Source organism: Cololabis saira, chromosome 5 (genome assembly GCF_033807715.1).
Source record: "Cololabis saira isolate AMF1-May2022 chromosome 5, fColSai1.1, whole genome shotgun sequence".
NCBI lineage: Eukaryota > Metazoa > Chordata > Actinopteri > Beloniformes > Belonidae > Cololabis > Cololabis saira.
This window is the reverse complement of record NC_084591.1, coordinates 43,041,983-43,057,871: the sequence shown is the minus strand read 5'-3', so window position 1 is coordinate 43,057,871 and position 15,889 is coordinate 43,041,983. Positions and strand designations below refer to the sequence as shown.

General features: G+C 41.4%; 1 protein-coding gene across 4 annotated transcripts in view; it reads right to left on the bottom strand.

Annotated features, from left to right (window-relative positions):
• The window catches only part of ptprz1a (protein tyrosine phosphatase receptor type Z1a), a 104,982-nt gene that overhangs the window by 52,753 nt on the left and 36,340 nt on the right, over positions 1-15,889 (bottom strand). For all 4 annotated transcript variants that reach the window (XM_061722208.1, XM_061722209.1, XM_061722210.1 and 1 more), the window contains exons 2-5: positions 12,624-12,686; positions 9,024-9,203; positions 7,395-7,546; positions 4,098-4,193 (exon numbers count right to left, since the gene is read on the bottom strand). In XM_061722208.1, the coding sequence (XP_061578192.1) occupies positions 4,098-4,193; positions 7,395-7,546; positions 9,024-9,203; positions 12,624-12,686 (491 nt within the window). The remainder of the gene's footprint in view (positions 1-4,097; positions 4,194-7,394; positions 7,547-9,023; positions 9,204-12,623; positions 12,687-15,889) is intronic.

Here is a 15,889-nt window from a genome sequence, read left to right as displayed (position 1 = left end):
AAAAGGGTTCTGTTACATCTGGCTTAATAGACAAATACAGCTGCGTATCATCAGCATAGGAATGAAAGTTTATGCTGCGATTCTGGATTATATTTCCCAAGGGCTGAATGTGTAAACTGAACAACATTGGCCCTAGCAGTGAAATCTGCGGGACAGTGTAGCAGGCCTTTGTCTGTGCAGAAAAAAACCTCATGAACACGAACAAACTGGAATATATGAGGTAGATATAAGTTAAACCTATCTAATGCTGTCCCATTAATCCCAACAAGATGCTCTTATGTGTTGAGGTGGTTTGGGTATCTGGCTCTTAGACCAAGCTGTTTCATGTTTTACCTCCTGTACTTTATTTTATTATACATTTTATTATACATCAATATGCAATTCAGGCCTACCAGTAATGTATTCCAAAAAAGCAGAATGAAGGGCTATAGTTATTACAATTTTGCAATGTTGCTATTCCTTTTTGCTATACTTAAAAAGGTATCCGGGCACAAGTAATGAAGTGTTTATGTCGCTATTTTGTCCAATTTTTCTTGCTAATATGTCAGATGTGCAGTAGTACAGGGTTGTTGTCTCAGTTTTCATCTCAAAATGTGCCACCTTGTCTCTGTTGGACACTGGGACTGAGTCTCCTCTTGCTCAGCTTTGCCTTTGCGGTGTGTGCAGACAGTGTTTTTTGCTCATTATCCTGTTGACAAATGCATGGTGGTCGCTGGAAAAGACGTGGGTTTGAAGGCAACACATGTTGCTCTACAATCTCTGTACTTTTTTGCTGGATTGTTGGCATCACAAAATTGTAGGTGACCTTTGCCAAGAGCACAGATTTACCACCCTATATCATCACAGAGCCTGGCTTTTGAACTTCACTGCAAAATCTCAACATTTTAACAAGAATATTTGTCTTATTTTTAGTTAAAATGTCTCATTTTTAGTCAAAAAATCTCATTACACTTAAAACAAGACTCATCACTGGACAAAAACAACAATTTTCACCTGTTTCAAGTAGATTTTCACTTAAAATAAGTAGAAAAATCTGCCAGTGGAACAAGATTTTTTTGCTTGTAATGAGAAGATAAATCTTGTCCCACTGGCAGATTTTTCTACTTATTTCAAGTGAAAATTTACTTGAAAAAGGTGAAAATTAAAAAATAAAATGAGACATTTTAACTAGAAATAAGACAAATATTCCTGGTAAGATGTTGAGTTTTTGCAGTGCTGTTACTGATCACAGCCTTGCTGATCCTTGTCATCTTCATGTCCTTCAAAAAAAAAGTACGTGGAATATTGTTTTTTCTGATCACAATAGTCCGTGACGTGTTCAAAGGACTTTAAACATTGAAGAAGGAAAAATATGAAAGTTGCTTCCAATCAGTCTTTGAAGAATATTTTTTAAACATTTCAACAATAATCTCAAACATTTGTTCATGATTCTCTGACTATCTTTGTTCCTTAAAGTCTTTGACAACTGTTCAATGAATATGGAAATCAATGATGATATGACACTAAAGTGGAATCAATGGGTTAGACAAAACTGCAGTTCTAGACTAAGTACTAATTTGGGCCATAGTTTATTGGAAACAAAATATGTCAATGCTGCTTCTTAAAGTACACGATGATAAAATTGAAGAGAATAAGCAGGCTTGATGGTAGCGGTACAAGACTTTGATGTCAGGTCCAAAACACTGAAATTCATCACCTATATCAGCTTGACAGGAGACAGAAATGTCTCCATGTCCAGTCACCATGCCTAAATGTTACTAGGAGGGATAGTTTCAGAGCCGGAACCTTTTGTTGCTCTCAGGAAAAAAAAAAAAAAAGGTCCAAGATGTTTTACTACTGATTCAAAATGAAGAAAAAGAATGCAGAGGTAACAGGATGGTAGAATACACCTATGACACAACACTGAGAATCTGCATAACAGTCACCACCAAAGGAACACAGAAATGGCTGGGAGCACAAAAATAAAGTGTAACAAAGTATTTTACAACCTGCGTGTCAACTGGTTGTTTTCACTCTCAACCTGTGGCACATAATAGAGGTACACAAACACGGAGCCTGGAGCTTCTTAAGATGTTTCTGTGAGTTTTGTTCCAACCTGGCCTCTGACAGTTAGCACATGTCAATGCAACCGAAGGCAACTAAACCGGAGAGAGCAGAGAAAGAAAGACAGCTCTCATGAAAACACAGATAGGAGTAGTGATCCTGAGCCAGCTAATGATTCTAACATACCAAACACAAAGCACCTATTGGGATTTTACTGCACATCTGCAGCAGAATAACTACAAATACTTCATAAAACCTGTCTTGTTTAATCCACGTTTAAAAAGCTGCAATTATTATATCTATATAAAAACGTGTCTCCATAAATTCAGCAAGTGGATTTTTTACTTGACAAGCTGTGGCAGAGTCAATCTTAAAAATCTAAATTCATTTTGTTTAGCTCTTTAATACATCCCTGCCCCATTATGATCATTTTAGCGGGCTCTTTGTGGGATTCTAATTGATTGACTAATTGATTGACAGCAAAGACCTGCATCTTACATCAACTGGACTCCTCCTCTTGCTGTTTAGACGTCTTGCCAACAGGCCTTTTCAAAAAAGTCTCAATGATTTTAAACCTCTGCTGAAAAAGGACAATCTTGACAAGACACAACTTAACAACTTCCATCCATCCATCCATCCATCCATCCATCCATCCATCCATCCATCCATCCATCCATCCATCCATCCATCCATCCATCCATCCATCCATCATCCATCAATCCATCCATCCATCCATCCATCCATCCATCCATCCATCCATCATCCATCCATCCATCCATCCACCCACCCATCCATCCGTCCGTCCGTCCGTCCGTCCGTCCATCCATCCATCCATCATCCATCCATCCATCCATCCATCCATCCATCCATCCATCCATCCATCCATCCATCCATCATCCATCCATCCATCCATCCATCCATCCATCCATCCATCCATCCATCCATCCATCCATCCATCCATCCATCCATCCATCTGGCTGGCAATGACAAGAAAAAACAAATGAGGATCAGCTGTATACTGTATATCAAAGGAAAGGAACCCCAGCACCAAGCCTTGGGTTGCTCCTGTGGAAACTTCAAATGTTAGTGTTTAGTAAAGCCTATAGTGTAAACTCTAGGGTTTTTGGGCCAGTAGTCAAAGGTGCAGCTGCAGGACAAGACTAGAGCAGCTGGTCTTAAACAGAGCTTCCTCCTAGATATGTTTCCATAGGCCTACGCTGTAATCAATTAGAGGTATCTCATGAGCATAATTAAGCTCTGTTGTTCTTGTAGTGTGTTGTGCTGGTTTGCCCCCTCCTTTTTTCTTCTGTACATGTTTGCAAGCAGGCTTCCAAAACTGCATGCTGCCCTGCAGTCCCCCCCTCTGACCATCCCATTGTCTGCTGTCTACATCTGTTTATATAGTAGTAGTAGTACACCAACTAACCATGTATCAGTAATATGTAGATAGAACTCTTAGTTCTCAAGCACCAGCTAACGAATGATGACTACTAATATATTTTGTCTTATGTAATATTGACAAAAATTAGTGTCTCTCCCTTTTTGTTCTTTATCCTCTCTTTCCGATCTCCCTCCTCCTTTCTTTCTCTACTTGGCTGGTGTTCAGCCAAGCAGATTAATTGATTAATTAATTGAACAGATGGTTTGCTCCATTTGGAAGTGGACTGAGGTGGGTTTAGTATTGTTTAATTTAGATCAGGTTTTAGCAGCAGTCAAATAGCAGTTTTACAGAAGTTAATCAAATGCAACTTGAAAAGTAGGAACGCAGCTCACCCGAAACGCTACGTTTCAGAAGATTTTGTTTTGTTGGTGACAAAAAAAGAAAAAAAAAACATTTTCACTATTCAATAAATGGTCCTTTTTCTGATTTATCCCAAATTTTCCCTCTAATACTTGTTTGGTATTCTCAGTTCAAGGCAAAACACCTGAATGCCTAGAGTACTTGTTTTTCTTCACTTGTAACGTATTTTACAATAATGCATTGCATCAAAAAATAAGTAATATGAAATAAAATACAATGAAATACGATGCTTATAAAGATGTTATGAACATACCTCAAAGAGCACAGCAAGAGCTGTGATCCTTCCTCGGGCCTTGATCGTTTCATCCAAAGAGTCAAAGAGGTGCGACTCATAAGAGTAGATCTGCATCTGTAAGAGAAAACAAATTCTATCTATTCTATCTGTAGAAGATGTTTTTATTGTTCTCGTTTTTCTTCCGACGAAATGAGGGCCTTTTTGCCGCCCTAAAATTTTGCCCCCCAAATTTTGCACCAAGCCAGGCCTGGTGAAAATTTTGATATTTAATGGTTTGCATTAATGGGCGTGGCCTAACGTCTCAACAGCGTCCCCTAGAAAACTTTGTACCTCAAGCCCCACAATACGGTTTGACGTACATCCACAAAAATTGGTACACACCTGTATCATGTCACAACTTAAAAGTCTCTTGGCACCATGGCCGAAACCGAACAGGAAGTCGGCCATTTTGAATTAATTGTGTAATTTTGGCGCAATTTATGCCATTTCTTCGGCCGTTGATGCGGCCTGAACCGTAACGTGCACCCAGGTGTGTTATACATCAAAATGTGCGTCTCGATCATGCGCCGACGCGGTCAAAAGCGTTACCGTGGCGACGATAGACGCCAAAAAGCGCGCCCCCCCCTTCATCTGATCGGTCCATATTTGATAGTCCCTACTTTCTGCCATAACTTTTGAATGGTTTGATATAGAGAGTCGTGGGTGGTGTCATCGGACTCGGTATTGAGCCCTTGACCTTCATTGGCCTGAATTAGCCTCGTCCCTTCATCTGATTGGTCCATATATGATAGTTCCTTCTTTCTGCCATAACTTTCGAATGGTTTGACATAGAGAGTCGTGGGTGGTGTCATCCACTAAATGTCCAGGCCTGAACAATCTACATCAAGTCATACAAGCTTCCACTGCAGCCTGAACGTGCACAAGGGTGCGAGGGCCCGTTCATCGCTGCTTGCAGCTTTAATTTATTTTTATTTTTTACATTAATTTTGGTACCTTCAGTGAATCACCTAAATTCTGAGTAATGTCACCTCTTTTTACAGTCGAGGAAGTGGACATGTGGCAGGAAGTGGACATGTGGCAGTAAATCCATCTCTAATCAGAGGCTGTTTGGAAACCACAGCCCTTTAAACACTGTTAATCAATATGGTACTAGCTTGGTACACCTATGGCACACCTTCAATGTGCACTGATGTCTCAATGAAAACTTTTTCTGTACATCAAGTAGAACAAAAGGTTGTGAAATAAATCATGGAGAAAAATAATGGAATCTCTCTGGAATGCCTAAAGGGATACTTGTACAAGTGTAAATATGCATGTTTGTCATCAGTTACTGACGGATGAATCACACCAGGCTTATTGACAAGAAACTTGTCAGTTGAAACCACTGAAAGAGTGCAGCAAATGATGCTAGTCGTTCCCATTAAGCTGTGTCTAACATTTAAACAAAGTACAAATACAAGGTTGTAAGAGGAAACATAAAGGTAGAATAAGGAAGACATCTCAGTATCAGTAAGAAAAATGTCCTTAAAAACTGAAAATACACAATAAAATGGATGAAAAGCAAATGACAAGAACATGAGTATTAAATGTGTATGATCAGCTGAGGGAGAATGGATGTACATCAGAAAAGCCTAACTCAAATGGTCACTGACCAGGCGCGTCATTTACGCCGGGGACGGTGGGGACGCGTCCCCACCACTTTGTCTGACGAGCAGATTTGTCCCCACCACTTAAAAAAAAAAAAAAATAATTAAGTAAGACGCGATTTGTCCCGTATTTTCATTAACGCCCCATACACACGTCTGTCACACACACATCAACACTAAATTGATCAATAATAACAAAATAAAACAGGAAACATTAAGGCCAGCAAAATCTTAGTGGCGGGACAACAGGACCTGCTGCGTCTGTGCCAGATCTGTATGTGTGTGACAGACAGCGCTGCGGGGAGGACTCGGGCTTCACCTCCAGGTAGGAGTTGGGAATTGGGAATTAAAAGTTGCGTTCCGCAGGCCCGGTTCTACGAGGTGCATAAGCATGCATTGAACCCTCATTTTATGTGTCTTCATGCTCAGTTGAAAAGACGAAAAGTCTGAAAAAACTGACAAATGCGCCTGATTTATGGTTCCGCGTTAAATCGACGGCGTAGCCTACGGCGTAGGTTACGCAGCGTCGCGTACCGTACGTTCGCATCCCTGCGTATCCTACGCCGTAAGCACTGCGTTGGTGCAACGCGGAACCATAAATCAACCAGTGTCCGTCACTCATCTGCTTCCAGCGCGCAGTTTCCTGCAGCAGCAAGACGCTGCTCTCTCTCTGCTGCTCCGTTAACACAAAGTAACCATGGATATTCCCAAGTGGTTCAGCACAACGACACAAACAAGTTTACAGGACTGTCTCAGAAAATTAGAATATTGTGATAAAGTCCTTTATTTTTCTGGAGTCCAAAAATGTCATACATTCTGGATTCATTACAAATCAACTGAAATATTGCAAGCCTTTTATTATTTTAATATTGCTGATTATGGCTTACAGTTTAAGATTAAGATTCCCAGAATATTGTAATTTTTTGATAGGATATTTGAGTTTTCTTAAACTGTAAGCCATGATCAGCAATATTAAAATAATAAAAGGCTTGCAATATGTATATGATGTTTCCGACGACCTAAATAAGACCGCGCAGATGGCTTTCAATATGGGGACAATATCGCGTCAATACGCATCATCTAATGCAATGCCTATTATTTATCATGAAACCTCAATTCGGAAGTAATGGGCCTAGCTCGTACCCAGCACTTTTCAAACCTTACTCAGGTTTATGGTAAATGTCCCCAGCACTTCTGAAATCAAACTGACGCCCATGTCACTGACACTTAGACAGACAGAAAACAGGCTGTTTCCAGAGGTGCACCGTGGATGAAAATAATATTCAGGGATGTATCATCAATCTGCTCTGAATGCGAACTTTATTCAGTATTAACAACAAGTTTAAAGGAGGAAGTTGTCTTTACATAGTTAGAGATTACTATGTACTGCCGGGAAGTATTGTGAAATTGTATTGGCCCTATACCACATCTATTGGTAACATCAATTATGAAAAATGTATCAACCCCCCTTAACATCAATCAATTAACCAATCAATCCTGTAGAAAGAAAAAAAAGATGGGTGGAAGCTCCCTGAGTGGTCCTTGAACCGTGTAAACACCTTCTTGTTCTAGAATGTTTTCTGTGTGTGTGTGTGTGTGCGTGTGCGTGTGCGTGTGCGTGCGTGCGTGCGTGCGTACGTGCGTGCGTGCGTGTGTGTGTGTGTGTCACCTCCAGAGGGAATTTGACTCCATCCAGACTATGTTCCGACCCCTCAGAGGAGGCGTTGCAGCGCCCCCAGTGGAAGGTGATGCGTCCCACTTTGAACTTTGAGCTGAGACCTCCTCCACTGACATAAAAGTCTCCATTCAAATGTACTGCCACTGCCAACAGAGACGACAACATTACCAGTCAGGAAATATGCAAAGCTGAACAATCCTTTACATTACAAATTCAATACCACAATGAATGATGTAAATGCTTTGTTTATTTTCTTAAATTATCTTTGATAACCTCGATATGTCACGGTTCGGTTTCAGTTCCTGTTTTATTTTGAAACCAGTGTTTGTGTTTCAGTTCTGTCTTGACTTCCCTGGTTCCCATCTGGCCTGATTGTCTGCACCTGTGTCTCGTCAACCCTTCTGTGTATATCTGGTCTTGTCTTTCCCTTGTTCCCTGCTGGTCCGTACTGTTTCCTCGTGCCATGTGCTCTGTCAGGTTTATGTAGTCTTGATTCATGTTTAAGCTCTTGTTTTGCAATCCTGCTAAGAAGCACTTTTCTTTGATTTAAAGGGATTGTGACATGAAAAACACATTTTTCTTGATTTTTTGTGTTTTGTTGGGTGTCTTGACATCAATTACACCCAAAAAACTACGAACTTTTAACATTCAGTGTATTGTGTGCTTTCTGGGATTTTCCGCATAACTATGCAAAAACGGCGCATGTGGTTTGGTGACGGGTCGTTACGAATAAACCCGCTAAATCACTGCCCCCTCAACCCAGCTCCCTGCCTCCTCCCCTCTCCAGCGCACCATAAAGGCTGATTTATGGTTCCGCGTTACACCGACGCAGAGCCTACGGCGTAGGGTTACGCGGCGACGCGCACCGTACGCTGAACCCTACGCCGTAGGCTCTGCGTCGATTTAACGCGGAACCATAAATCAGGCTTAACACGGAGCTGTTTAGAGCCTCTTCTCTTCTCATCACCGGAGGAAAACTGCTAAGAAGACCCGCGGCCACTGACTGGACTTAAGATAAGGGGACACTGCTGCTTGCATGCCTTTATTTTTATGATTGTTTGCGGTGGACTACTTTTCTGTGCATGCTTCGCCTGTCGCTCCTGGCTTAACTCTCTGACGCCGCTGTTAGAAGTCCGGTTCGGTGTGCGCATGGACTTCATCCCCGGGCTGTAGTCGCCCTGTCTGGGCTGTGTGTGTGGGTGTTTGTGGTTCGGTGTGCGCGCGTGTGTGTGGAGACGGCAGAAGTGTGTAGCAGTTGGGTTGGAGGAGGTTTGGAGGAGGAGCGGAGCAATGATTGACAGGAAAGGGAGAAAAGGAAGCGTTTTTCACGGCGCAAAAAACAGTCATAAAAAGCCAGCAATGGAGTACTAGAGTGAAGTTTTTCTTGTTACACCCTTTTAGACACATTTGAGGGATGTTGGCCAAGACTTTAATAGTGTTAAAAGCATTTTAAAAATGATGTCACAATACCTTTAAGTATAATAAATCAATTTGTGTAGAACTCCTGCCTCCTGGTCTCCTGCATCTGGGTCCTATCCACCACACCGCTGCTGCAGCTCTTATTTGAGGACATTTCTAACCTTGATCTTGGTGTCCCATTTCAATAACGGCCCATCTTACCTGTCTTGCCATCGTTCTTGATGATTGTCCTGTCACTTGTCAAACTCTCCCAGCCATCAAATTTTAACTTCTGATACTGCAGCTTCACCTGGGCCAGGTCCTCCTCTATGTTGATGGGAGACTGCTTGGCATTGCTGCAAGATGGGAACTTCTTGGCCCAGTTGTTTTGGTTTAATGTTCCTGAAACATACATATTAAGTTTCCATTTAAAGCTCTTGCTGGACCATTGCCAGACCAACTGTAAGCAGCGTGGGTGATGAAGAACCCACTTCTGTAACACATCAGACTTCCACACAGGATACGACTGATTAGAACATATAATTGTGTAAAGAATAAGTGTCAATTTAAATATTTTAATTTAGCTTAATGTGAAAAATGTTGTTGAAATCGAATCATCTCTGAAAGTAGATACTTGCCCACAGAATAGGTCTGTGATACCCCAATGCCAAGGAAAAATAATCTACATCATCATCTACAAAAACGGGGGGAGCTGATACCTGCTCCCAGATAAATACTTCACCAAAATGCTTTTTATTTCACATAAAAAGGAATTTTCAAGTTCTTCTTATCAACATTTGTACGATCTGTGGAAACGCCAGCCGTTTATAACGAGCATGTTGCAGTGTTCCTAATGGGATTTTCCAGCTTGAAATAACTGACACTAATGCATGTAGCCCTGCTCCTCCACCTGCTTATTCAAAACAGGAAGTTGCAAGGCACTGCTGTTAGAGCAACGAGGAACAACTGGGATTATACTAGTCAAAAATATGTGCTGCTCACTGACACTGGTACGCTTGTTTTCAGCAATGTCAGCGAGTATTTGCGATAAGAGTTTTGGTTTTTCTGAACAACTCTTACGCAGATTTATTATCTGAAATACATTTTTGAAACATTTTGATATATCGATTATAAACATACAGTACTGTGCTAAAGTTGTAATCCCAGTCTTGTTTAAAACTTTAACAAAGACAAGCATGTTATATTTATTATCGCTTAATATATATAATTTTAAGCATGTGTGTGCGACACGGGCGCTTTAAAAGCAATCGAACATGCACTTGTACTGTACTCAACTATCCGTCACATGTGCCTAGATCGTATCATCAAACTAAAACAAAGCTAAAACAAACACTACATTTGGGAAATCAATGTAAGACGTTTTTCTCCATTCATATTATATTTCATTTTTACTAATCAAACAGTCTGTGGCTGAATCCCAATCTCCACCCTCACAGACTCACAGACTTACATGCGCGCTCCCGCAACTTGCATAAGGGTTTAGGGCCGTCCCATTCCTAAAATAGTTAAGTGCGCGAGGGCTCCCGGCAGACATTTTGAGCCCTTACTGCTCACTTCCTGTAAGTCCGCATCTCTGGTATGGGTAGATTGATAGAGATACACTACATTAACAGGGAATATTGTACATGTTTAAATTGTGTTCTTTGTTGAATTTTATGCTCCTTTATATGGGCTACCACTTTGTTTTCAAACATCCGTAGGATGATCATTCCCAAACTTATAATACCGGTACGTAACATTTTGATCTGACTAGGAATTTTGTAAATTGAAATTTTAAATAAAGTTTATAAAAAAAACAAAAAAAAAACACAAACATTTATATGACTTGTTTCCGGTTTCTGCTAAGTGCTGTCCCATTCCTATTTATACCATTTGGAGCCCTCACACCCTCTCACACTTGATCACGTGCCGCTGACGTCACTGAAAGTATGTGAGGGTTCAGGGCTGGAGGGTTTATGGTGGAGATTGGGATTCAGCATGTGAATGGACAGGGTACTTTAATAAAAGGTAGTTGGCTGCAACTCCTCCAGGAAAAGATTTCCTGAGACCTAAAGAAACAAGAGCATCATCTGATTAAAGCTGCTTTTGATGCAGAAAGATTGAATAAAATGTGTTCATATGCGTGTAGTTTTATTCACGGGAAAATTCTCAAATGAGACTTAAGTGGTTCAAATTGGATTTGTGTGATGTCCAGAATTATATTTTCTAATGAGCTTAAGTCTAATGTTGTCGTCAGATGCCTAATGAACACGGAGATCAGTTGGTTCCAGTTAAGCTGCAGCGCTGCAGACACGGATGCAGTGCCTCTTTCTCTGTCGTAGGCTGGTTCATCACATTCCTCAGCCCGTCTAGAGGTTTCCCACATACGATGCACTCTAAGAGGCAATCGCAAATACTGATATTTTCAGATTGAAAAATATCTCAGTAACATCTGTGGGAAGTGATGAGGCCCCTAATCTAAATATATGTTTCATAACAATCGTCATCAGTGTTGGTCAAGTTACTTTGAAAAAGTAATTAGTTACTGATTACTGATTACTGAACCAAAAAAGTAATCCCGTTACTTTACTGATTACTTATTTTCAAAAGTAATTAGTTACATTACTAGTTACTTTACTTAGTTACTTTTCAAAAACATGATGCACAACCTGAATACACTTTACTGGAACAATATAAAACAATAGAACTTTCAGTTTAATTCTATTCTTTGTGCATATTCCACCATATAAAATTAAATGACGATAAGTAAATGAAACTAGTCTATTTTTAAACTTGTTTTTATTATTTTCAGTCTTACATTTATGCACATTGCGTCAGGCAAAATACAGCTCTCTCTGACTTGAACTACAATATAACCTGCGACAAGCTTCTTCAATTCAGCTGCACTAAGTCCCGTTGGTCTTCCATCTAGTTTCACCTGTTTAGCAGCAGAGGGGGAGTCTGATGAGGCAGCCGGCGCTGCAGCCCCAGTGGGGGAGGAGGAATCGGGGTCTCGCAACGACTTTCCTCCAACACAAACTTTACAGCGGACGAAAATGTTTTTATCACTTTTGACCGAGTCAAACTCAAAATAATGTCTGTAATTCCAGGCGTTAAACGCTGCATGCTCCTGCTCTCTCTCGCACTTCATGTCGTCTCTGGTTTACCACTGAAGGCTGATTTATGGTTCTGCGCACCGACGCAGAGCCTACGGCGTAGGAACCATAACGCGGAACCATAATTCAGGCTTGACTTTGCGCCGCTCAGACGTATGAGCGGCGCAAAGTCATGAGATATTTTCACAAAACAAATAGTGCATTTAGTAACGCAGTAACACAGCCTTCTTTCAGAAAAGTAAAGGTAATCTAATTACTGTTTTTGCAATTGTAATCCCTTACTTTACTTGTTACTTGAAAAAAGTAATCGGATTACAGTAACGCGTTACTTCTAACGCGTTACTGCCCATCACTGATCGTCATCACCAACATGTGCTCATGCTAAATAAGGTTATACTTTTTGGAGTTTTGAAATCAGAATGTTGAATTGAAGTAGTGGAGCTCCTGCTTGAAGGGATGGCACAAAACAGACAGACCCACTGATTAATTACCAAAAGTTCTGGCAGATTTTCATTTAACTAACTTTCACCTGAAAGCTGCCACAGGCTCTGTTCCACTTCTTATTTTTTGCGTGACACTGTTGACATGTTAGGCTCTTCAAGGCTCTGCAGTCACATCAACGTTTGTTTTTTTGTGCTGAGATGAAATGAAAGCAGCTTTTAAACTATTTCATTTTACCACTTGAGATGGTTCATGTGTGACTCACCTGCATAGGACCAGTCCATGTCTTCTGAGAACCTGCGCTGGTTCCTGTATGCAAATCCTACAGCTGCGAGAGAAAAAAAAAGGGGCAATCACTCACTGTTCAAGAATGTTATGTGATGCAACAAGTGTTATTACTCCTTTGTACAAATCAGTATTTAAAGTATACATTATTTCTTAACTCATTAGACAAAGGAATAAAACTATCTCCATTGATTAAAGTTTTTTATATTGCTAGGTCACAAATGGTTTTACTGAATTGTTGGACTACAGCCCTGTGTTGAACATGGGAAGACGTCGACCACATGGTTTGAAACTAAGGAATCTCCAAAATGATTCAAGGCCTCAGCAGGCTTTGCATTTACCAGTTGATGTGATCTCTGTGATAAGGAATAGTACCCTCATTGGGCATGGACCTTAAAACGCAGGAGAGGCCCCTGCCGATGTATTGCAGCCCAGGCCCGGCTATAAAGAGCAGGCTACCCCCTCTCTTCTCTGTTTTCTCCCTAGCCTTCTCCCATGGAGTTCTCCGTGAGCTATAAAGAAGGCCACAGATCGTATTGAAGCATGAAAAGCTACTAGCTATGGGTCGGCCTTCTCCATTATTGTGCCTGAAGGAGTGTCGAGTTTCCTGTAAATGGCAACCAAAGTCTACAGCGCTGCAACGAGTGACCCGCGAATGTTCCGAGCCCCAGATGAGCCGAACGAGGGACCCTTGCATGCCCTGATGACGTGAATACCTTCGGACCGACCTGCAGCCGAAGGAGGCCCAGCTGCTGTGCCCATGCATTCCCCTCCTCCACAATGAGATGAGGAGAGCAGGAGTGGGAGAGCCGCTCTTCACCAGGATCACCTGTGGAACGTAACCATCCAGCTGTTCACCAAGGAACCCTGGCCTGCCAGACCAAACCACCTTTTTCTTCACTTACAAAGATCCATATAAGAGGCTGCTTTGTGTCTGGACAGATAAATATATTTAACACATTTAACTAGTTTAGTTTTACGTTGTGAGCTGGACAGCTGATCCCATCACAACTGGGTTTATTAGCTTAAGTGTGTTTGTTTATTTTAACGTTTGTCTATTGCTGCATCCACTTTGCTGGATCTTGATGACATGTTCTTCCACACATTCCACACATTTGACTTTCACATGTGAAATGTTTCACATTGATGTGTCTCTGTGTGGGAAACATCAGAAGAGCTTGGTTTTCTGGTGGTGAGAAGTTATTCTAGTAGTCTTGGGTTTTACTTTCTTCTCTTTTCTCTCATCCTCTCCTACTAACCCCTGCACGCACACTCTTATCTTGGCCATAAAGCCTCCTTGTTCTCACTGGATGAGACAAAATCTTGTCCACGAGACTCAGTCACCACGTAACTTTGTCAGCCATCTTTCTTTTGCCACACCACATGTGTGAACAGCCATCGTGATACACACACGAAACACACACGCACACACACACACGTGTGTGTGTGTGTTCGTATATGATCTGAGGTTTATGTTTAATGTTTAGTTAGTTGTTTGCTTATGTGTAGTTTAGGTATAGGAATCAGAACTTTATCCCAAGTGTTGTTTCATTATCTTTTCACACTTGTGTAAATAAATTCTGATTCATTCGAATGAGAGAAGTTGTTTGTGTTTATTTTATACAGATTTGCAACATTTGCTGGTTGCAAAGCCTGGGCTTGGACTCCTTCCTTCACTGTTACTCTATAGCGCCACCCCTGGCAACAGGCTGGCACGCATAGAATAACAGCTACATTGAGACTGGTTGTGCTGTTTAGTTATTATTTCGTGGTAATTCAGGTGGTGCCCCGTTTTTATTTATTCATTTTGATAATTCATTTTGATAAGTCATCTTCATTATCGATTATTAATAAGGACGCCCCGATACCGATACTGGTATCGGTATCGCAAGCACAAACTTGTCATGAGGTGTCATGAGGAGGAAAGGTAGACAATGGCAAGAGACAAACCACGGGCCGTTAAAATAACGGAGGGTCTAACCCATTATATCGCGCTGGATGACAGGCCACGTCAGTTGTAGAAGACGAAGGATTTCGCCATCTTCTCGACGCACTCGAGCCGCGATATGATGTTTCATTGATATGTTATATGTTTGATATTAAATGTGAAGACAGTGCCAGTGTGGAGAGTTTTTATTTACATAGAAAGATTATTTTTTGTTTGAAATAGTTATTCTACTCGTTTTATTTTATTTTTATTGAATTTATCTGTTGCAAATAAAACCTGTCTTCCAATTCGTTGCATTTTTCATTGCATTTTTAGCCTAGTTATTTTTGTGGTAGAAGTACAGGTATCATATCGGTACTCGGTATCGGCAAGTACACAAATTAAAATACTCGTACTCGGTGTGAAAAAAATGGTATCGGGGCCTCACTAATTATTAATAACTATGGTAAGACAGTTATGAATAACTCTCTAATAACTGAGCCAGCACTCCCATTGTTGCACAACAGAATCCATCTACCGTATTTTCGCGACCATAAGGCGCACATAAAACTCTTTTTTTTTTTTTAAATGTGCTGCACGCCCTATGAAACGGTGCGCCGTTTCTATTACCTGTATTACGGCAATGTGAGGCAGAGCCACCATGAGAACGGTAAAGGGAGAAGGGGGCGTGTGAAGCACCCGTGAGTTGCGGACGTGATAGAGACCATCCTCAGACTGAAAGCAGTAGCGCTGGCGGAAGAAATGAAAATTGAACATTTTCATGGAGGTCCGTCCTGGTGCTTTCGCTTCATGAAACGGTGCCAGCGCAGGAGCAGCGCCCGGCGGATTATATGGAAAAGATGGAGAGCTTCCGCTCATTCTGCAGCCGACACATCACCGACATGGACGGGGTGCCGCTCACGTTCCACATCCCGGTGAATAAACGGTGGAGTTAACGGGGACCAGCGCGGCGGAGCGGACCGGGACCAGCGCGGTCGGGATCCGCACAACGGGGTATGAGAAGTCGTCATTTATTGTTGTGCTTGCCTGCCACCCTGATGGACAGAAACTGCAGCCGATGGTGATTTTTAAAAGAATAACTTTGCATAAAGAGACTTTTCCAGCCGGAGTCATTATAAAGGCAAATGAAAGGGCTGGATGGATGAAGGCATGATGATCGAGTCGCTGAGACAGGTTTATGTGCGGCGACCCGTGGTTTTTTTTAATTCTTTAATGCGGAAACGCATGAAAGATGAAGACTTTGAAGAGTTTTGCTCCCGCTCTATTTTTAAATAAGCACACTTGTGTGTGTGTTCTGC